Source organism: Podarcis vaucheri (assembly GCF_965113315.1).
Source record: "Podarcis vaucheri genome assembly, chromosome: 7".
NCBI lineage: Eukaryota > Metazoa > Chordata > Lepidosauria > Squamata > Lacertidae > Podarcis > Podarcis vaucheri.
Window position 1 is genome coordinate 12,736,244 of NC_138765.1, and position 21,644 is coordinate 12,757,887.

At 48.5% G+C, this 21,644-nt stretch overlaps 1 protein-coding gene across 1 annotated transcript in view; it reads right to left on the minus strand.

Annotated features, from left to right (window-relative positions):
• Positions 1-4,608: 4,608 nt before the first annotated feature.
• Positions 4,609-21,644, minus strand: part of ATP1A3 (ATPase Na+/K+ transporting subunit alpha 3) — a 33,787-nt gene continuing 16,751 nt past the window's right edge. The window contains exons 12-23 of the mRNA XM_082232641.1: positions 20,833-21,025; positions 19,735-19,910; positions 18,682-18,818; positions 17,872-18,022; positions 16,440-16,608; positions 15,210-15,364; positions 13,866-13,989; positions 11,872-12,017; positions 10,357-10,487; positions 8,359-8,460; positions 7,422-7,513; positions 4,609-6,222 (exon numbers count right to left, since the gene is read on the minus strand). Coding sequence (XP_082088767.1) covers positions 6,194-6,222; positions 7,422-7,513; positions 8,359-8,460; positions 10,357-10,487; positions 11,872-12,017; positions 13,866-13,989; positions 15,210-15,364; positions 16,440-16,608; positions 17,872-18,022; positions 18,682-18,818; positions 19,735-19,910; positions 20,833-21,025 — 1,605 coding nt within the window. The 3' untranslated portion in view covers positions 4,609-6,193. The remainder of the gene's footprint in view (positions 6,223-7,421; positions 7,514-8,358; positions 8,461-10,356; positions 10,488-11,871; positions 12,018-13,865; positions 13,990-15,209; positions 15,365-16,439; positions 16,609-17,871; positions 18,023-18,681; positions 18,819-19,734; positions 19,911-20,832; positions 21,026-21,644) is intronic.

Consider the following 21,644-nt stretch of genomic DNA (forward strand, 5'->3'; position numbering starts at 1 on the left):
TACTGTTAATTCTGTTCATTTCAGCCCGGCTTCTCCAGAATTTCGCGTTGGAGCTGGTCCCGGGGGTGGGGTGGGGGGTGTCTCTCTAGGTCACAGAGACGAGGGAGCAAATTTGCTTTCTGTTGCTCCAGAGCAGCCTTGGGCAACCGGGTGCCCTCCACATGTTGATGGACTACAATTCCCAACTCAGGTGGGAGTCGTAGCCCAGCAAAATCTGGAGGGCAGCAGGTTGCCCAAAGCTGCCCCAAAGCAACGAGTTTAAATTGCAAGGGGATTTCACCTGAGCCAGTGGTACATGCTCTCCAGTTTCTGTTTCAGTACCAGACTGAATTGGAAGGTGGTGATGACAACTTTTTCATTAGACATTTTCAACGCAAGGCTACATGTTGTAGCAGCATATCAACTCCATCTTTAGTGGGTTGGACTCAATGTCTTTTAAGGTCCTTTCCAATTATCCGATTCTCATGTCACAATGGAACTTACTTACTGAAGTTGAGTGGCAGTAAATTCAGGATGGACAAAAACACAATCTGCTTCACGCAGTATATAACTACGGAACTCACTGCCACAAGATGTGGCGATGGCCCTCACTTCCAATGACTTTTAAAGGGGAATGGAGTAGTTAACAGAGGAGGGGGAGTCTGCATTCATACATGCTAATGGTAACATCAGTTTTCCAAGTGCCTTCTACACACAAGAAGGAAGCATCCGCAGGCTTGCAGAAACCCTAGGTTTGCAGCAGAGCAAAAGCAAATCTTTAGGCAGATGAAGGTGATGGACTACATGGAATTGGCAGAAATGACTGGCAGAATCCGAGACCAGGGAGAAGAGTCGGTGAAAGAAGACTGGAAGAAATTCAAAGACTACTTACAGAAACATTGTAAAATTAATGAATGTTAGAAGGATGTTGGATAGAAACTAAGCGGTTTCCAGCTGTAATGCTTTAAGAGATATGGGGGGAAAAAGAGGTTTTACAAATGGGTAAAAGTTTAATGGTAAGGATTTGCTGAACTAACAAATCGAACTGGAATACAAAGAAGGGAGGTATGAGGAGATCTGAGGAAATAAGTGTATGGAAGTTACGTTATTGAAAATTAATGTGTGTTTTTAACTGTTTTTTATTTTGTATGTTTATTTTTTTTTCTTATATCTTAAAAACTTTTAATAAATATCTTTTTTAAAAAAGAGCAAAAGCAAATCTTTCGAGGGGAAACAAAAACCTAAGCAGCTCGCAAAGCAAGCATGCTCAGTGCTGACACTGGGATGGCGAGATGAAATTGAGCATCCTGGCTGGGATAGAGTGACTTGTTGGCTGGAACCTTGAGCAGGAACACTCAGTGCTGCAACACTTTGTTGCAGGACTCTCTTGCCACCTGCCAGTTAGCCATAGTACTGAAATAGAAACGGACATGTTCAGAAGCCATTGAATACCAGTTGCTACAGCCATGCAACAGGAAGGAAGGACTCTTGCTATCACACCTTGCATTTTGGGATTCCTAGGACCATGTAGCTCAGGGGTAGGCAACCTAAGGCCCGTGGGCTGGATGCGGCCCAATCGCTTTCTCATTCCGGCCCGCGGACAGTCTGGGAATCAGTGTGCTTTTACATGAGTAGAATGTGTGCTTTTATTTAAAATGCAGCTCTGGGTTATTTGTGGGGCATGGGAATTTGTTCATTCCCCCCCCAAAAAAAATATATATATAGTCCGGCCCACCATATGGTCTGAGGGACGGTGGGCCAGCCCACAGCTGAAAAAGGTTGCTGACCCCTGATCTAGCTGGAAGCAGGAGGGTGAATTGAGTGGACCTTTGGACTGATGCAGCAGGACGGTTCCTGTTCATTGCACCCCACAACATTGCCATGTGTTTGCTGCCAGAGGTTGTCACCCCGAAACACGTTGATTGCAAAGTCTTTATTTTGAGAAATGGGACTGCGTGGATGAAAGTTGCTTCCCTGCCCTAAATGCCAGGCAGCCCAAGATACCCTGCTGTGTTTTTCAAGTCGCGTTTGCCGATATTAAAACTGGCTTTCTTGCTGAAGCCTCAAACAAGCATCAGCCTTAAAATGGATTTTCAGAGAAGGTAGCAGACTTAATAAATTAGGGCAGCTCGCCTAGGTCTTAAGGTAGTTTTCAGGTCACACCTGAAGATGCTAGAATGAAGAAACACAAATGGCAGATTCCCCCACCCCCTTTATGTATATCCAGCAGTTCCCTAGATCTCTCGATGACAAGGCATTTAATGACTGCCATTGTATGCCAAGATGATTAAGCAAATGAGCGCTGCCTCTCACCACCATGCCTTGGTTTCCCTGGCAGGGAATGCTTAAATCTCCATTATTATTATTTTTTTGCTGCTGTTAAAGGCACAGGAGCAGAGAGCAGCTAAAAGATTTGGCAGCCATAAACCAGGGGGGCAGTGGCAGAGTGGTATCTAAAAGCCCTCTCTGATGGGAGAAGAGACAGTGGAAGAGGACTGGAAAAAGTTTAAGGACTACTTGCAAAGGCATTGTAAATTGTATGAATGTTAAGATGATGCAGGATAGAAAATAATCTGGCATTAGTAATTTAGTGGAAAGAGATACGATAATAAGTGAACTATAAGAACAAGGCTGAAATTTTGTTTAATATTATGTCAAATTCAAATAGCTAAATACTTGATAATAAAGTTTAAAATTGGAGACATAATATTTGAAAATTGCAAAATAAGATTTGAAAGAAGGGGAAGCACTGCTGAATATAACTTTATAAATGGGAACGCAGGAAAGGGAGATGTGAGGAAGTCCGAAAGGAAGATTATGGAAATTTGGTTTATTGAAAGCTAAGTATGTTGTATGCTATTTGTTTGGTGTTTATTTTTATTTTTCTTGTTCTTTCTTATGTTGGTGATGGTGTTTTTTTGTGTTTAGTGATGTTTAAAACCTTTAATAAATATTTTATAAAATAAAAATAAAAGCCGTCTCTGATGCTCTGTAGAACTTTTAAAAGAGAGGAAGGAATTATAGCTCAGTTGATAAAGAGCACGAGATCCTTGATTTCCGGGTTGTGGGTTTCAGCCCCATGTTTGGTGCAAGATTCCTGCACTGCAGGGTGTTGTCCTAGATGATCCTCAAGGTCCCGTCTGGCTCTAAAATTCTACGAATTCCGTGAAAACGGGCCACCGCCCAGCCAAGCACCTGGGTCTCCCAAGTGCCTCGCCACCACCTTTCCTTCGTCAGCAACTTCAGCCTGCTTTGTCACCATGGCAATACCCTGCGCTCTCTCTCTCTCTCTCCATCCTTCTGTTGCCGTGGCAATGACCTCCTCCCCACTCCCCACCCCATGGGAGCCAGATGGAAAAAGCAATCCGATTAAATTAGCTGCGTCAAGAGGCATCTTTCGAGTTAGAGGACAGTGCCAGACAGTGGGGAGGAGGTCAGGACAGAGCTGAAGCCTCAGAAGAGAACTTGGGGAAGAGAGGAAGAGCAGCTGAGGGCATCCCAGGCCAAGGCTCGCTCTCTTTATTATTATCCACCCAACCCACCGCAATACCACCTGCAACCAGCCATCTTCACTTAGCTGTTTGCTGCAGTGCTGGGAGAGGTTGCTTGTCTCCCTCCTGTGGCCAAACGCAGAACAACAAATCCACCCTTAGCTAGAGTCTAAATTTTGTCTCGCACCTTTGCAGCTGCTTCTCAGAAGCCACGTCGGCAACATTTAATTCAAGCAGGATGCCCAGCTGTGTGCCCCCCCACCCCAATTTGCTAAGCAAGAGTGGCTGTCTCCCCATCAGCAAAGCCACAGCGGATCAGATGCACATAACAGTGGCACATGGATCGTTTTGCTCCATGTACCGTGCAAGATCTTTAATGCCCGACGTCTTAATAAGCAGCCCTATAAAAGCTTTGGCTGAGACCATCTATAAACCACATTTCCCTTTCCTTTCTCTTGGGTTTTCTTCTCAGAGCTCATTGGCACATTATGAAGCATCAAGTGTAGAAGAATTCTGGGCTGCATCGCTTCAGAGGGAAGGGGGGCAGTTCTTTGTGCGTGCAAAAAATAAAAATAAAATAAATGCTATAGCCAGCAGAGCAAGGATGGAGCTACTCTAAAACTTTCTCTACGGCAGTGGTTCTGCCACACTGGTTTGGTAGGAGAGGGTGGCAAGGGTGGCAGGTAGACAATCAAAGAAACATTTAAACATTGCGGTGCAGTGGTATGGTATCAAAATATTATTTTTTGCATTATACGGATAGATACCTTTTCAAAATGAGAGCGGGAGCATCAAGTGATACGGAGGGCAACCCTATTTCTGATCCAGAGTCACTGTTCGTTGTGTGGCACGAGCACTTTTTTATTCTGAAAGTGTGGCCCAGAGGCAAAAAAAGTTTGAGAGCCGCTGCTCTTCAATGTGTTCATGTACTTAGTAAGAGGGGCAATAATACACAACATGCGCAGGTTTCCACCTCCACTCTGAATTCGTACAGCCCAGAATTTCAACACCTTGGTCTCCACACTTCATTCTGCGTAATGGGTAGACGGGCTATTCATTGCACACCATTTCTCCTGACAGAAACGCAGACACACACAGAGAGAGATATATATGTAATGAGACGGCTATATCTCATATATTAAATATTCCACTTCTGGTTTTTATTTGTTAAATCGGTTTGTTTTTTCCTCCTTGTTTTTGTTGGTTCACACGACAACACAATCCCAAAACGGGAAGGGGAGATGGGACAGGACAGACTACATCTCCCCCCCACAACACGGGCGCTTCGTGTCCCCACTCCCCTCCCCACCCAAAACACAAAGAAAGTAAAAGTTTATTGAGGGTGGGGACACACAGAGGTGAAGTCGCCTCACCCAGTCAGAAGCCAGAGAGGTCCCTCCTGCCAGTCAGAAGCCAGAGAGGTCCCTCCCACCTCAGGGTAGATGAGGAAGGGCACAATTTTCTCCTGGGGAGGGAGTTATGGCTGAGGTCTCTGTACTGGGTCATGGGCCAAGGAAATGGGAAAACGGATGCCCAAGAGGAGAGGGTGGTGTTCAGCACCAGTGGGAAGGACTGCCAGGAGGGTCCCCGCTTCCTCCCGATGGGTTACCTTGGGACAGAAGAATAACATCCTGACCCCCGCATACACACACACACAGAGGAGGAGGAGACGGGAGAAAGCTGCGGTCTTGGTCCTATGAGAGCAAATCTGTACATGCAGAGGAGAGGGACTCCGGACTCGTGGGTGTCATTTACACATCTAGCGGGAGCCCGAGTCGAGAGGGGAGGGGTGCGGGAGCCAGGAGGAAAGAGGACGAGAAACCCTGGCGCGTTTTGTTCTTGAAGGGTTTTGTTGTTGTTGTTGTTCGCCTTTGTGCTGCAACACTCGCCACACGCAACCCAAAAAAAGTTGATAGGAGGAGGGAGGCCAAGGAAGCGTAGATGGGCAGTTGAGGGTCACCCATGGCTGACCTCTGCTCCCCTCTCGTGCGTACACACACACACACAAATGTACACACACACACACACAGATCCCCCACAGGAGCAGGGGAGAGGGAGAAAATGGAAAATGACAAGGGTAGGGGAGCAAAAGGAGTTTCCCTCCCCAAACCTGGGGGGGTCAAAAGCTTTACTACTGCTAACCAGATAACAGTAAACCCCGCACCCTCCCACCCGATATCCTGTCCCGTTTGGCTCACGTAATCCGAGGCATGTTGTTTTTTGGGGGTACTGCTGGTCCCCGGGTTCATTCCCAGCTATGGAAGGGGAAAATTGATGCAGGGGCAACGGTTGGTGGGTAAAGATGGGTTTCGCCGAGGTAAATGTAAATATTGCCCCAATGACCCCGTTTCTCTCTCTCTCTTGCACCCATGCCCCCTCTCCCCCCCCCCAGGGCTGCTCCGAAAAACTAAAGGAAGAATATGGCAGAGAGCAGAGGTCGAGGTGTGTGTGGGGGGGTGGCGGTTTCCCCTCCCCCACCGCACCCCTCCATCTTGGGACATGGGTGCAGGATGAGACAGGATGGCGTTCCTATCTCAGCCACCGGGGCCCGGGGAAATGAAAGCGGGTAAGGTGGTTTTGTTGTTTCTGTGTCCGGACTTATGATCCTGGCATCAGGCTCTTTCTCTCTCTCTCATAATTAGGCGGGGAGGATAGGCAGAATTTTGGAGGGGAGAGCACTCCCCCTTAAGGGGAGACAACCAGCCACGGACAAGGGAGGAGACTCAGTAGTAGGTTTCTTTCTCCACCCATCCTGCAAAACAAAATAAAAAACCAACATGAGCAAGGCAGCAGTGGCAGGCACAGTTCTCCTGTCATCATCCCCAACCCTGGCTCCCCCCACAGGCCTCCCACCCACCCGCTCTCCCTTTCCCCCCTCACCCAGAAGATGATGATAATCCTTATTACTGGGATAATTAGTCACATTCAATGGTGGCTTAGTGTTTAGATTCCCGCAAAGCTCCTCTTCTCAAACTCCAAGGCAAGGCACCCTATTTTTGCACATTCCCTGCCCCAAGCCACAGCAACTCCCTGCACCCTCTGAAAGGCTCTTTCTAATAAAGTCTGGGGAATCTCCAGAACTGGCCAGGAGATGGATCAGTGAAAAATTAGTGTAGGAGATGGATCAGAGGAAAATTTAAGTCTGCCACATGAGAGGTTCCTGATGGTGCAATGCCATCGTTGGGTACAACCTGTATTATTCATCGTTGTTGCTATTCTATCAATAGGTGTGGTGTTCACTGAAGAAGACAAGTCCCTGCCCCAAATAGTTTGTAGGCTTCCTCAACCTTGGCCCTCCAGATGTTTTGAGACTACAGTTCCCATCATCCCTGACCACTGGTCCTGCTAGCTAGGGATCATGGGAGTTGTGGGCCAAAAACAACTGGAGGGCCAAGGTTGAGGAAGCCTGGTTTACAATCTAAAATATTGACATAGGGGAGATGTGGGAACTGGGGGTCATAGTAATAACCACTCTGGGCGGCTTCCAACTGAATATTAAAAACAATACAGCATCAGACGTTAAAAACTTCCCTAAACAGGGCCGCCTTCAGTTGCCTTTTAAAAGTAAAATAGTTGTTTATTGCCTTGACATCTGCATGAAAATGGACAGCAAGGGAAAAAGTTGAGTTTAGATTGAAAGCGCCTTGAGGGGGGGGGAAACCTCTGTCTTGTTTATGTGAAGCTGTGAAGTCTATAAATAAATATATTATTAAAATAAAATTAGGGTGCCTACAACCCTTATTTCAAACTCAACACAGTTCTGCACAAAAGCAGGCCCATGGAAATGAATGGATCAATGTTAGTAATGTCCGTTCATTTCAGTGGGTCTATTCTGGGTGAGGCTAATAGTGGGCCCAGCCGCAGGGATCGGGAGCTTCCCGCTTCAACATCATCTCCCGAAATATTCCTCATGCTCCTCAGAGAACTCCCGACTCTCCCGGCCCCACTCACCTCCTGGGTTACGGCGCAGTATAAGTTTACGGATTTCATCGTACACAAAAATGAGGAAGCTGTAAGGGAAGGCGCAGAACCACCAGCTGGGCCTGAGGAGAGAAGGAAAGATCAGCACAAGAGCCGAGGAGACGATGGATGGGTGTGAGTGTGCATCTCTGTGTGTGTGTGTGTGTGTGTTGCACGCTCGCACAAGGATTCCCAGGTCTGAAACAGACAACCTGGGTGTGATCAAGCCTTCTCCAAATGAAAAATCCTTGTGCCAGAGATGGAAAGACTTCTCCCTCTTGTCTGAAAACCACGTCCGCACCATACATTTAAAGCACTATGATACTGCTTTAAATAGTCATGGCATCCCCCAAAGGATTATGGGAGCTGAGGTTTGTTCCAAGGGTGCTCAGAGAGAAGAAGAAGAATAAGAAGAGTTTGGATTTGATATCCCGCTTTATCACTACGCGAGGGAGTCTCAAAGCAGCTAACATTCTCCTTTCCCTTCCTCCCCCACAACAAACACTCTGTGAGGTGAGTGGGGCTGAGAGACTTCAGAGAAGTGTGACTGGCCCAAGGTCACCCAGCGGCTGCATGTGGAGGAGCAGGGAATCGAACCCGGTTCACCAGATTACAAGTCTACCGCTCTTGACTACTACACCACACTGGCTCTCCAATTCTCCAAGTGGTTTAACAATCAATCCTCCTTCACGGGGAACTCTGTGGAATTGTAGCTCTGTGAGGGAAATAGGGGTCTCCTGGCAATCTCTCAACACCCTTAACGAACTACAGCTCCCAGAATTCTTTGGGGGGAAGCTGTGCCTGTCTAACACAGTATCATAGTTCTAAAAATGTATGGTGTGAACACGGCCTATGGCAGGGATTGAACCTGGGACATTATACATGCCAAGCAAGATGCTCTACCACTGAGCCACACATCTGTACTCACTTCAGGGGGTACATTCTCAGCGCCACATCCATGCCGGGGCAGTAGGACAGGAAGGCGGCCAAGGCAGTCTCCTCAAAGAGACCAAAAATGAGGATCTTGTTTCTGAAGGGGGAAAGAGAGAGAAAGTGAAAGAGAGGAATACTCTTGTTATAAGTCACCTGTTGCCCCCATTTGCTTAAGGAGAACTCCCTGAGGTTCCATTGGAACCTCCGTTTTTGGAAACTAACCCATTTCTCTGCTGTGATTGGCAGGTGAGGGCCACCCCCTGCGGGCTGCCCAGTTGGCGTTGGCCCACGTCAGGGCCTTTCCAGTGGCAGCCCCGCTTTTGTGGAGTGCCTTCCCTCGTGAGGCACCTCTTGCTTCTCTCATTATTGTCTTTCAGGAGAAATTTAAAAGCAACCCTGCATACCTAGATGAATGAAAAACACTGTTCCTGGCAACCCTGAGATCCATGTCTTTAGAAAGTTTTAAAGTGTTTTCAGAAATTTTATTTAAAAAACAAACAAAAACCAGCTTCTAAGGAAGCCTGAGGGTCACCTAGCCAAAAGCCCCCACAATGATTATGGATATGTTTGCTCTCCTGGGCTCTTCCTGGAGGAATTTATTTAAATAAATGAATAAATACAATATTTCAAAACCCAGACATAGCAAACTCATCCAGTGGGAAGGGAAAACTTGTATCCTTAAACATGTAGGAGTCGTGCACTAATAGCCAATCGTAGAATTGTACTTGGAAGGGACCCCGAGGGTCATCTATCCAACCCCCTGCAATGCAGGGATCTGTTGTTCAACACGGGACTCGAACCCACAACCCTGAGATCAAAAGTTTCATGCTCCACCAACTCAATCTTCTCATAGGGTCCCTTCACATCCTGTGGGCTCCCAGATGATGTTGGGTCCCCACCAGCCCAGGGATTATGGGTATTTCAATCCAGCAGCATCTGGAGAGCTGTAAGATCCCAACTCATGTTGTGGTAACCCTCCTGCTTTTATAACGGATGAAGCTGTAAGGCCCACAATGGCAGGGGCAACCGTACAGAGGGCAGTGCTCACTGTGTCCTGGAACAGACATACAACCGTAACTTGGTGGTTGAACTTAATCCATTCCGGGAGTCAGTTTGACTCCCGGAACTGTTCGAAAACCAAGGTGCGGCTTCCGATTGGCTGCCAGAAGCTTCCTGCAGCCAATCAGAAGCCACAGAAGCTGCATCAGAAATTTGGCTTCCATAAACACTTCCAGGTTTTTGATGTTCAGGAGCCGAAACATTTGGCAACTAAGCCATTCAACATCCAAGGTTTGACTGTAGTAGCTTGACAACGACCAGCACAGAGGTCCTTCAACATAATATATATATATTGATATATATATAGATAGATAGATAGATAGATAGATAGATAGATAGATAGATAGATAGATAGATAGATAGATAGATAGATATTGATAGATAGATATTGATATATATACACATACACATACATACACACACACACACATATATACACACACACACACACACACACACACACACATACAGACATACACACACACACACACACACACACACACACACACACACATATATATATATGAAAATATAACGAATGCATGAGATAAACTCATATTAGAAAATACACTTGCCATACAGGTACAGTCACACCACAGAGCCAAATTTGGCTGCACCTTCCTAACAAAGTCACTCTTTGTGGCATGTTCCAGTTCACTGCCACGTAATGTGTGGGGCAGCCTATAGCCACCAAAGGGGGTTGGAATTTTTAAGGATTCCTCGATCCTTGTATGCCAGGGTTCCCGCCCAGAGGTCACAGCCTTTGAATCACGAATGCATAACAAGCAATGCCTTCATTTTTCAGCTGCTGATTTGAGACTCTTCCCTCTGTGATGCACTAAATTGTCTCTCTTCCGCAATCCCCATTTCTTTTTTCTGGTTCCAAAACAGAGTTACGGTTTCCTTGAGCAAATGGAAAATCAGGCAGCCTTACCTCATGCCCTGCTGGAAGACTGAATTCCTTCTGGTTTTGCAGATGATCAAGTCAGCCCACTGCACCACCACGATGCTGACGAAGAAGGCTGTGTGGCAGGTGAACTCCACCACTTTGCGCTGCTCGTAGGTCTAGGGGGCAGAGAGGGTGCAATCAATAGGGCAACATGGGGAAACCAGAAACATGCAATGCCGCCATTCTCACCCACCACACTCTCCGCCTCTCCAAACCAATTCCCGCTCAGCCTTGTTGAAATTTAGGATTAAATCATATATGATGCAGGTGTGCGGCAGGTAAACAATGCACCTTGGCTGAAAGTGAGGGTTGCAGGCACTGCGGCAATGATTGCAAAGCCCGCCAAGGGCATCAGCATTTGCAAAGGCACCACTGGTGAGCTGATCGTCAGCAACTGCAAAGCGCTGCTCCTTTTCCTGTGTGGGTTGATTTCAAACCACGCAGGCAAAGGAGAACAGTCACCTGACACCACTGTGCCATCGAGTGATTGACAGGTGGGAAGGGAACCTGTGGCCTGGCAGGTACTGGTAGATTCCAACTCCCATCATCCCTGACCATTGGTCATGCTGGCTGAGGCTGCTGGGAGTTGGAGGCTAGAGGGCCATGGATTCACCAGACCTGCTCAACAGCACTACCATAAGTCCTGTTTGACAGAGCACAGTATTTGAAGGTTGCTTAAAGGGCTTGGCATCTGTTATGTACTGTTGAACAGGATCTGGCAGTCTGATTGGTCCTAGAACAATAGGATTCAGAATGCAGCAGTCTGATTGGTCCACAGGAGCCACCCAATCCAGCTCCAGGTGGAAGTGAATCCACAACCTGATTGGCCTACAGGAGAATCCTGGAATTAGCCAATCACGTGGGGCCCATTGTGTAAATAATGTATATAAAGCAGACATTCTGGTGGAACTTCCATTCCTCCTCACTGAATAAAGAGCATGAAATCCACTCTCGGCTGTGTATATTTCAGCATCATTTTCATCTTCAACTGCTCAAGAAACTCTTCTGTGTAGGTCTCATTTCTTCCCATTTCACAAAAATGGAACTGAGTCTGAGAAAGAGGAAATGGCCTAGGGTATCCCAGTGGTGCTGCAGCGGCAACGGGCTTTGTGGGGACCTTGGAATGAGAAGACCCTCAATGTGGGCCCCACGTTGCCTCGTCATTCCTGCCACCTGCTTGTTTGCCAGCCAGAGCCAAAAATCAGGCCCTGAGAAGCAGCTGCTCCTCCTTCTCACAACCACAGCCACTGACCAGTTATGACTAACGTTCTGAGTCACAAAATATATTTTCCTGCACCGGACCAAAGTTGATCATTCTCCACCCCACCCCCCACTCCCTTTTATTTATATATTGGACCCAATTCAACTTCACTTAACACATTGGCACTCAGTTTAATTTCTGGCATCTGCCCACTGCCAGAAGCATTCATTTGCTGCAATTCCACAAAATGCCCGGCCTCACTCAAGGCTGTGCAAGCAAAATGGGCTCCCTCTTCTTACCCATTGTTGCCCGTAGGAATCTTCCAGATCGTTGCATGTCCGGTCATCCCAGTTGAGGCGGATCCCGACGAGAATAGATGGGAGGAACCCGTTCTCGGCCAAGATCACAAAGTAGGAGAAGAAACCGCCCAATGCCTGAATCATGCCTGCAAAAAAGAAGTGGAAAATTGGCAACTGGAAGGGCAGAAAGTAGAGAAACCCACAGTGGGTGGAGCCAGAGCCCTGGATAGGCGGAGTCAAGAACCAATGACAGGCGGAGCCAGCTAATTATTGGGGCGGGCTTTCCCCTCCCTCCCTGCTGGGTTCTGCAAGGGGCAACATTGAGATTGAAGAGGAGCAAACTGTCAGGCGGTGCTACCCCTTGGAGTGGCAATAAGTAATAAGGCAGGGAGGTGGGGGCTTCCTGAGGGCAGGCTAAGCTGGGGGTGGGGGCAATGCCAGCCTCTGCTGGCCCATGCCCTTCAATCACATGGTTCCCATTTCAGCCACCTTAACGCTTCTAATCCTCCTTAGTCTCGTGTCTAAGCCTACATGTTTGCCCTATGGATAAAGCCACAGGTCATTTGCCCGCATGCGCAACACAAATGCCTTCCCACAAGACCCACAGCAGCTACAAAGCTTCCCTGTCTGCTTGGCCACAGTTTGCTCCTCACTCACCACAGGAGACTAGATGAGCAGCTATTCGCAGACCTAACCATTCTGGCAACACAAGCATGTCATCTGGAATCCGACCCGGAATTACCGTATTTTTTGCACCATAACACTCACTTTTTTCCTCCTAGAAAGTAAGGGGAAATATCTGTGCGTGTTATGGAGCGAATGCCTGCGGGTGGCAGGGGGGATCTGCTGCAGTCGTGAGCAGAGGATCCATGGTTCCCTTTCCTTCCCTCCTCTGTGGTTACAAAGCATGGATCCACATGGATCCTCAGGATTTTTGCATTGGGCTACTCCAAACTCACTGTCAGATCACATGTCTGTGGCCACAGCATGAACCACAAAAATCATATATCCACTATTTCGTTTAGAATATTTTTTTTCTTGTTTTCCTCCTCTAAAAACTATGTGCGTGTTATGGTCTGGTGCGTGTTATAGAGCGAAAAATACAGTAAATATCCACCTTGAGTAGTGAACTGCTGGCCAGAATTGCAAGAGGCATTTATGTAAGTGTGGTAGGGAACTGGGAGACCAATGGGTTCAGTTTCCAACTGGGCCATGAAGCTCACTAGGTCCGTAACTCCTTCTCAGCTGTCCCTACCTCACAGGGTAGTTGTGGGGAGCAAAATGGGCCAGAGTAATTCTGTATGCTACCTTGAGATCCTTGGAGGAAAGGCAAGATAAAATAAAGACGGATAAACCAGATTTACATGTTGCACGGCCCTCCAAATATCATAGCAACCTAGGAAGCTACCTTATTCAAGTAGGGCTGGGAAAGAACCCTGTCTGAAATCTTGGGAAACTGCTGCCAGACCGTGTAGACAATGCTGGCCTAGATGGACCAGTGGCCTGATTCAGTAGAAGGCAGCTTTCTATATAAAGCTGCAACCCTGTGCACAGTTACTTGGGAGTAAGTCCTATTCTCCCTACTCTGAGAAATATTTCTGTCTCTGCCACAGAGGACTTGCCTTGGGACGAAAGCTTATTTGCATTCCTTTTTTAAAATGTGCAAATAATTTTTATTGGTTTTCATGTAAATACAAGAACAACGTATGACTCCGCCCACTACCCAAGAATCTCTGTGGAGAGGATACTTGAATTGATGATACATAAATAAATGTATTGCTTGTGTACTGTGTGCTGCATGTGAAACTTAATAAGGACGTACCACCAGACAAAGTTGCTTGCATTCCCAGGTCCCACTTACGCCACTGGGACCAGCAGCCAAGCACCTGCATGTTGGCCTGATTTTCAACACCTGCCCGATTCATCCCCACTCAGCTCCCTTCTCCACCTGGGGGTGCTCAGCCCTGCTCAATGGCTGTCCCCCGTTTACTCACCAATCTGCCCGTAGGCCATACTGATCAGCCTCTCATTCACCAGCTTGTCAGTCCTGGGGTTTCGTGGCTGTCGCTTCATGATGTCACTCTCAGCTGCTTCGTAAGCCAAGGAGATGGCTGGCACCTGGGGGAAGAATTGAGAGGGTCGGCAGGGTTGCAGGATCGCAGGGCTGGGGGCTGAAGTTTTTGGGTGTAGGTGAGGGGGTGGGGAACCTGTGCTAAAGGATCACCTCCCATCAGCTCTGGCTAACATGGTCAAGGGTTAGGGAATGATGAGAACCGTTCGAGCATCTCATTGGGGATATAGCATTCAGCGACAGAACCATGGGAAGTTCCAGAATGGTTTTTCTCTGCTCAGAACGAGTCTGGTGTTCAGAGGCAGCCATTTTGTCAAATTGGCAACACGAAGATTTGAGCCTCTGCCTCCATGTTCAGATTGTAAAAAGTAACATGCAGACAAAGTGCTTTAAGGAAGGCCTTCCCTAGATACATCAACCAGTTTGAGCATCATGGTTTCTTCGCTTCAAAGGAACCTAGGGACTGTAGTTCTGCAATGAAATGACAGAATGCTCTGCACTCTGGTAAGAACTACAGCTCCCAGGATTCACTGAAAGATAAAATCTTTCCCAGGTTCAAAGCTAGTTTCAGTTGGGGGGGGATCCCTGCATGCAGAAATCTAGTTATAAAGGAGACTATTTCTAGACAAGTGTTTAGAATCTCAACTTCTCCCTGACTATTTTTCCGTGTGCAGGTATTGCTTTCAGATAGGAGCACTCAGAGATACTACCTTTCCTCACACACAGTAGCACAGTTGAGTAACTTCTACCTTGCAGTTCACACTTGGTTTATGCCAGGCTTTAGTTGGGCTTTTGACACAGAAGTGAACCAGGGCTCCTCCACAGAGCCTGAGTCCAATCAGAAGATGGGTTGCAAAGAAGCAGCAGTAATGGGAATTTGGGAATATCTGGGTACTGGATCAATGCCCTCCTGATGGTGCAGCAGTAAAACTGTTAGCACATCTGCAAAGCTAAGCAGGGTTTGGTATGGTTTCAAATTGGATGGGAGACCAGCGTGTTGAGATTCCTGCATTGCAAGCGGTAGTCAACCTTTTATATCTACCGCCCACTAATGCATCTTTCTTGATGGTAAAGTTTCCTTACCGCCCACCAGTGCTCGATGGAAGGAGGATTCAGCTTGTGCCGTAGAACCCCCTAAGAACCCAGAATCCTGAAATGCCCACTAGCGGGCGGTAAGGACCAGGTTGACAACCCCTGGCTTAGATGACCCTCAGGTTGGATTGAGTTGGAAGAAAAGCGTTTCTGTGTGTGAGGGGATGAGACTCACCATGTCAGTGCCCAAGTCAATGCAGAGGATGGTGATGGTACCCAGAGGCAGAGGGATGTTGGCCATGATGAACAGCAGGAAAGGGGTGATCTCAGGGATGTTGCTGGTCAAGGTATAGGCAATGGATTTCTTCAGGTTGTCAAAGATCAGGCGTCCTGGCCAGAGGGAGACACATGGGCGTAAGGGGGAGAGACAGGGGGCACAGCTGGGGGGCAAGGGGATTCCCAAAAGTCAGAGCAAGCCAGATCTCCGCACCCCTCTTCCCCTCTCTCACCCACAACTCAATTGCTGCTGCTGCCCTCTCCCCTTTGGGAACAGCGCTTTCCAAACCTTTCACGTTGCTGACACACTTTTTGGACATGCATCGTTTCACGACACAGTAATTCAGTTTTACTAGCAAGCCAGAGGTTAAACTAACCCCTTTCCGGCCCCAGGAGGGGCATGGGGAGCATTTGCGCAACACACCTACACATTGCAGCTGACACACTGATGTGCTGCGACACGCAGTTAGGAAAGCTCTGCTTTAGAAGGCTCTTGAATTGAAGAGGCGGAATAAGGAACAATTCCTCAGCCAATCCACTAAGAACGGTTTAAGAGGCGTTGCCTTCAGGTACTGAGAGGGATGTAATGCGCGCAGAATATTTATTGAATCAGTTTAAATAATAAATTTGTCCTAGTTGCCTCCTGGAGATTTTAAATGAAAGTTGCACAGGCATTTATTGGGGATGGCTTAGATCAGGGATAACAGATGCAGTCCCTTCTGGATGAGATCTGCAAGTACAGGGCAGTATATAAATTCTAACAATAAACAACAACAACTGTTGTTGGAATTACTGGCTGGCTGAAATTCCAGAGTGTTGCTGCCAATCCGTGTAGACAATACTGAACTAGATGGTCAAGCTTCCTATATAGTCCAACACCCCCTGGGGGGGCCATTGCCCCTGGCTGAGGTAATGAAAATCCTGTTTATAGGATCCTACCAATGCTAGTTCTACTCAGAGAAGACCTGTTGAAATGAATGGGCATGACTAGCTTACCTCCGTGAATTCCAGCAGCTCTACTCTGAGTAAAGCTCAGCTGCTTACAGCCCTGCCATTTTAGAGGCTCCCCCACAGCAGAAGCAAGATGGAAGCTGTACCTATATAACCAGGTTCTGCTCACACCTTTAGCGCTCGCTGATTATGAATCCAGTCCCCCTCTTCACTGCGTCCGGCAATCCCCAGAGCTTACCCTCTTCGACTCCAGTGACAATAGAGGCAAAGTTGTCATCTAAGAGGATCATGTCAGCAGCCTGCTTGGAGACGTCAGAACCGGCAATGCCCATTGCCACCCCAATGTCTGCCTTCTTCAGGGCAGGGGAGTCATTCACGCCGTCGCCTGTTACAGCCACAATCGCACCCTATTGGCGTGGGGAGAGAGAGAGAGCAATGCACATTCAGAGCCAGAAGAAGGCCCAAAAGGCATCACCTGTGGGGAAGAGAGAGATGGGCAATCACCCAGCCTCTCCATCCAGGGATGATTTCTGTGGAAAGAATGGCAGTGGGAAGTGTTGCCCGTGAGCCTGCAGTGGGGTATACTGGTACCTCAGGTTAAGAACTTAACTCGTTCTGGAGGTCCGTTCTTAACCTGAAACTGTTCTTAACCTGAGATACCACTTTAGCTAATGGGGCCTCCCGCTGCCGCTGCACATTTTCTGTTCTCATCCTGAAGCAAAGTTCTTAACCTGAGGTACTATTTATGGGTTAGCAGAGTCTGTAACCCAAGGTACCACTGTATATCATAAGCCTTTCTCAGACAGGTTTCTGGCTTTTAAAAATTGGTCATATAAGCTTTACCTACTGATTTTTGCAGAAGAGCAGGCTGGGTGATATTTTGGGGTGAAGGGTGTCTTTGGCAACCTTAAGTTCACACAAACTTCCAGGCGTTCCCAAAATGGTACTAATGGGAGCGTGTGTGTGTGTGTGTGTGTGTGTGCGCGCGCATGTGTGTGTGTATCTCTTAAGGCACCTGCAAAATATCTCAGCAAATTTCCCTTCGAAAACTCACAGGGCATGAGAGACCATTCGCTCCTCCTGCTCAGTCCCTGTTTGCGCCAGCTCAGCCTCTCCTACATGCTGACTGCGGCGGCCATTTTGTGTTATGTCACACACACAACGGCAGCCATTTTTTGACCGGTGCCCACGGCACCTTCCTCAAAATTCCAAATGTGCCCAGTGGCTCAGAAAGGTTGGCAAGCCCTGCGCTAAAATGCCTCGGATCGTGCTGTTTCATAGAGGCAAGTGGGGAAATCATAAGGCTGAAAGCTTCCCCGTGAGGCAACTCCTTCCACATTACCAAGCCAGCCAAAGACCAAAACGCTAGCCTAGAACTCTTCTCCCTGAGTTTTCTATGCGCAGGGAGATTGGGTAATGCATGGCTCCCTGCTAAGAATTCTGGGAGCTGTAGTTTGCCCAAAATGCTGAGAGTTGTTAGGAGACCTCTAGTCCCCTCCCAGAGCCACAATTCCCAGAGTTCCCTGTGAAGAGGGAGTGTTAAACCACTCTGGGAACCCTAGCTCTGTGACTCCTAACAACTCTTAGCATCTTAACAAACAACACCTCGCAGCCGGATTAGTTGGTTGTGCTCTGTGGGGCCAGTTTGAGACTCTGCCGGATGCCCTTACCTGTCTCTGGCAACCTTCCACAATGATGAGCTTCTGCTGCGGGGACGTACGGGCAAAGACAATTTCCGTGTGGTTCTGCAGAATCTCGTCGATTTGCTCGGTGCCCATGTCTTTCAAGTCGGTGCCATGGATCACACAGGCTTTGGCATCTCTGGGTGGGCAAAAAGACAGCATCAAGGTGGTAGAAGATGCACCTGGTCATCCATACTCAGGGCTGGCCTCACCATGAGAGGAACCAAAGGGACTGGACAGAAACCTTCTGTTACAGAAATGTGACTATCCTATAGAAGCTCAACGAACCAGGCAGGGCAGGAAAAGGAAGAAGCGACTAGCCAGCCCGGGATCTGTACTATAACTCCCATCATACCCAATCATTTGCCAAGCTTGCTTGGGCCAACGGGAGTTTTAGTCTAAAAGGCCTGGGGGAGGCTGGTCTATGATCTCTTGTGGGGTAGCAATTGAGCATTGTTTTGCTATATTCTCATTCCAAGCAGCTCCAGTGGGATATCTCCACTGTGGGCTTAATCCGGCTGAGCAGTCATTCCTTCTCTCCTAAGAACTGTAGTCCTCTGAGATGTGCTTAAATTCATGGAGCGAACTGTCTCACGATAGGCAGCAAAACTGCCAAAGACAGGCCACCACAGCTTTCTTTGTTCCTCTCTCAGCCCAGCCAATGTTCTTCTAAGTCTCCCTCCTCCTCTCTGCCTTGGAAGAGTTATCTGCTTCTTGCGCCATCTCCCCAGCCTCATTATGTTTGGCTCCAGCCTCTGCCCCCTCCCCTACACACCCACACACCTTGACCCCTCTCACCTGGGGTTGACCTGGCTGACGGGTATGTTCAGCCGGGCAGCAATGTCTTCCACGGTCTCGTTACCTTCAGAGATGATGCCCACACCTTTTGCAATGGCCTTGGCTGTGATAGGATGGTCACCTGTTACCATGATCACCTGGTGGGGGAAGAGTGATGGTTACCAAAGGAGTCCCAGTGTAGGCAAAGGAGGAGGCTGGCTAGCTAACCAGCAAGACTCACCTGGTCCAATCCATTCCATCCTAAGGGCTTACAGGGCAGAACAAGGGGCCCCTGGGGAGGCCTGGGTGGTTGCCAGCATGATACCAATTCCTTCCTGGTGCCTCTCTCAGTATGTATCTCAACCCTGATACAAACCCAAGGTGCCACAGCCTCGCTGGCTGCCATTTTGATTAGCTGCTCTGATGTCACAGAAGGCCTGGCAGGCCTCAGGCTAATCAAGTGACTGCTCAGAAGCAAAGGAAACCCTCTGATTCTGAAGCCGATGGGCAAATTTTGTCACGGCTAAAAATTGGCCGCTGTTTCTTTCATGCTAAAAGAACTAAGTCAGCATGAGTCCGCGGCCTACAATGACTCACGCAACCACTCACCAAATTGTACCTGTATATATAGAGTGGTCAATGTTAGTGTGGGTTGGTTGGATGGTAGAAAGCTGCTTGCATTTGGTGTGTGTAAAAGCTGGCAGTCGTGGTTGGAGAAGAAGAGTTTTTAAGAATAAAAGCAGAAAATACTCTGCAAGGATACTCTTTCTCAAAGACTCTTTTGTGCCAACTAAGGTCTGAGGACTAGGCAAAGGAGTAAAAAGGAGGTCAGAACCTTTTCTTTTTTCAATCACTGACAAATTTGAGATTTGGGAAATGAATGAGCTGCTTATAAGACACGATTGCCCCTCCACAGAGAAAAGGCTCTCAAAAGAGCTGCAGCACGCCAGAGATGCACTCTGCAGTGGTCCAAGCACGTCTTCCCGCAGCAGCCAGTCAGTTTGCTCGAGGGGTAGCTGAATTTTAGCGCCTGGCACCCACAACTCAGTTTCAAGGCAAGCAACACGGCATTACCTTGATGCCAGCGCTTCGGCATTTGCCCACAGCATCGGGCACAGCAGCGCGGGGAGGATCAATCATGGACATGAGCCCAACAAAGCAGAGGTTCTCGGTGGTAAAGTTGACATCGTCGCAGTCGAAGGCAAACCCTTTGGGGTACTGTTCCTCGGGCATGAAGAAGTGGCAGAAACCTGGAGGGTGAGAAGGAGGCAAAACCCCTCGGAATATGCCCTTTGGGTGCTCTGTCGCCAGGTGCTAACGAGAAATGAAGGTGTTTTGCATGCAGAAAGTCACAGGTTCAATCCCTGTCATCTGCAGGAAGGGCTGGCAACCCCCCTCCCCTTCGGAAATCCTAAAGAGCTGCTGCCAATCAGAGTCTGCAATGCTGAGCTAGATAGACCAATAGTCTGACTCGGTATAAGACAACTTCCTATGTTCTTATGGAGTCAGGAGTGCGTGCAGGAGCCAGGCCCTGTGACCAGTAGGGCTTCACAGGATTGGGGCCTTCCTAAGTTTGTTCTGGAGAGGCAAGGCACGGCCACACAGGTGAGGCCGCTTGGTAACTCACAGCACCTGGTGGCAAGAGCTAGGAAGGGATATAAGGTCAGCATTTCCCTTTGGCTCTTTGCCACAGCAACACGTTTCCTGCCTTGGGCTTCTTGCTTCCTGATCCTCGGACCTCAGCTTCTTGACTCCTTGCTTCTCAACCCTCAGACCCTTGACTTCATGACTCCCTACTTCCTGACCCTCTGATCCCTGGCTTCTGGACTCTCATGCGTGCTCCCATCCCGCCATCTTGCCCCCGGTCCCAACGTCCTCAGCCGGGACTTCAATCGCCCATAGACTGGACTGTGGCATATGGTCTCTTTTTTAAGGAGCTTGAGACTTCCAGTTCCATGGGCAGAATTCTTTATGCACTCGAAAGCTGCTGGTGCCCAGAAAACCCCGACTTGGAAACTCTGGGCTACTGCTGAGCTCAGCAGGCTTCTTACTGGCGCTGTAGTGGCTTCTTAGTCTCGAATGAAATTTGGAACACAGCCCACCTGCATCTCACGTTCTCCAGCCCTCTTCCCATCTTCCCCCAGGGAGTCCATTCTCTGCAACCATGCGTACCTAGCACCCTCTCGCCAAGACCTCCCAGCTCCAGGTAGGCATTCTGGAAAGCTTCTTTCATCTCCTCGTCAAGGGGCTGTTCTTTGCCTTGGAAGAGGATGGTGGAGCATCGGTCCAGGATGCGCTCAGGTGCGCCCTTCATCACCAGCAGGTAGCGGTTATCGTTGGGGTCTTCTGTCTCGTGAATCGAGAGCTGTGGGACAGAGGAAAAGAGAGCGGTAGCATTCCCAGATCCTACCCGAGGTGCTAATTGAAGACAGTGCACCACGTAGGACCAACCCGTATCTTAATCACAAAATAAGGTGCAAAATTATTGACTGCACCACTTCAAACGTTTTTAAATTGTTGTCCGAGTAAAGACGTTCCCTGCATGTAGTAAGCAAGTTCACCAGCAATAAGGGCTATGGAGAAACTGGATAAGAGGAGACTGAGAGGAGGTACGATAAAGGTAAAGGTAAATGGACCCCGACCGTTAGGTCCAGTCACGGACGACTCTGGGGTTGCTGGGCTCATCTTGCTTTACTGGCCGAGGGAGCCGGCGTACAGTTTCCGGGTCATGTGGCCAGCATGACAAAGCCGCTTCTGGCGAACCAGAGCAGTGCACGGAAACGCCGTTTACCTTCCCGCCAGAGCGGTACCTATTTATCTACTTGCACTGGCGTGCTTTCAAACTGCTAGGTTGGCAGGAGCAGGGACCAAGCAATGGGAGCTCACCCCGTCGCGGGGATTTGAACCGCCAACCTTCTGATCAGCAAGCCCTAGGCTCTGTGGTTTAACCCACAGTGCCACCCGCATCCCTCCAGCAATAAGGG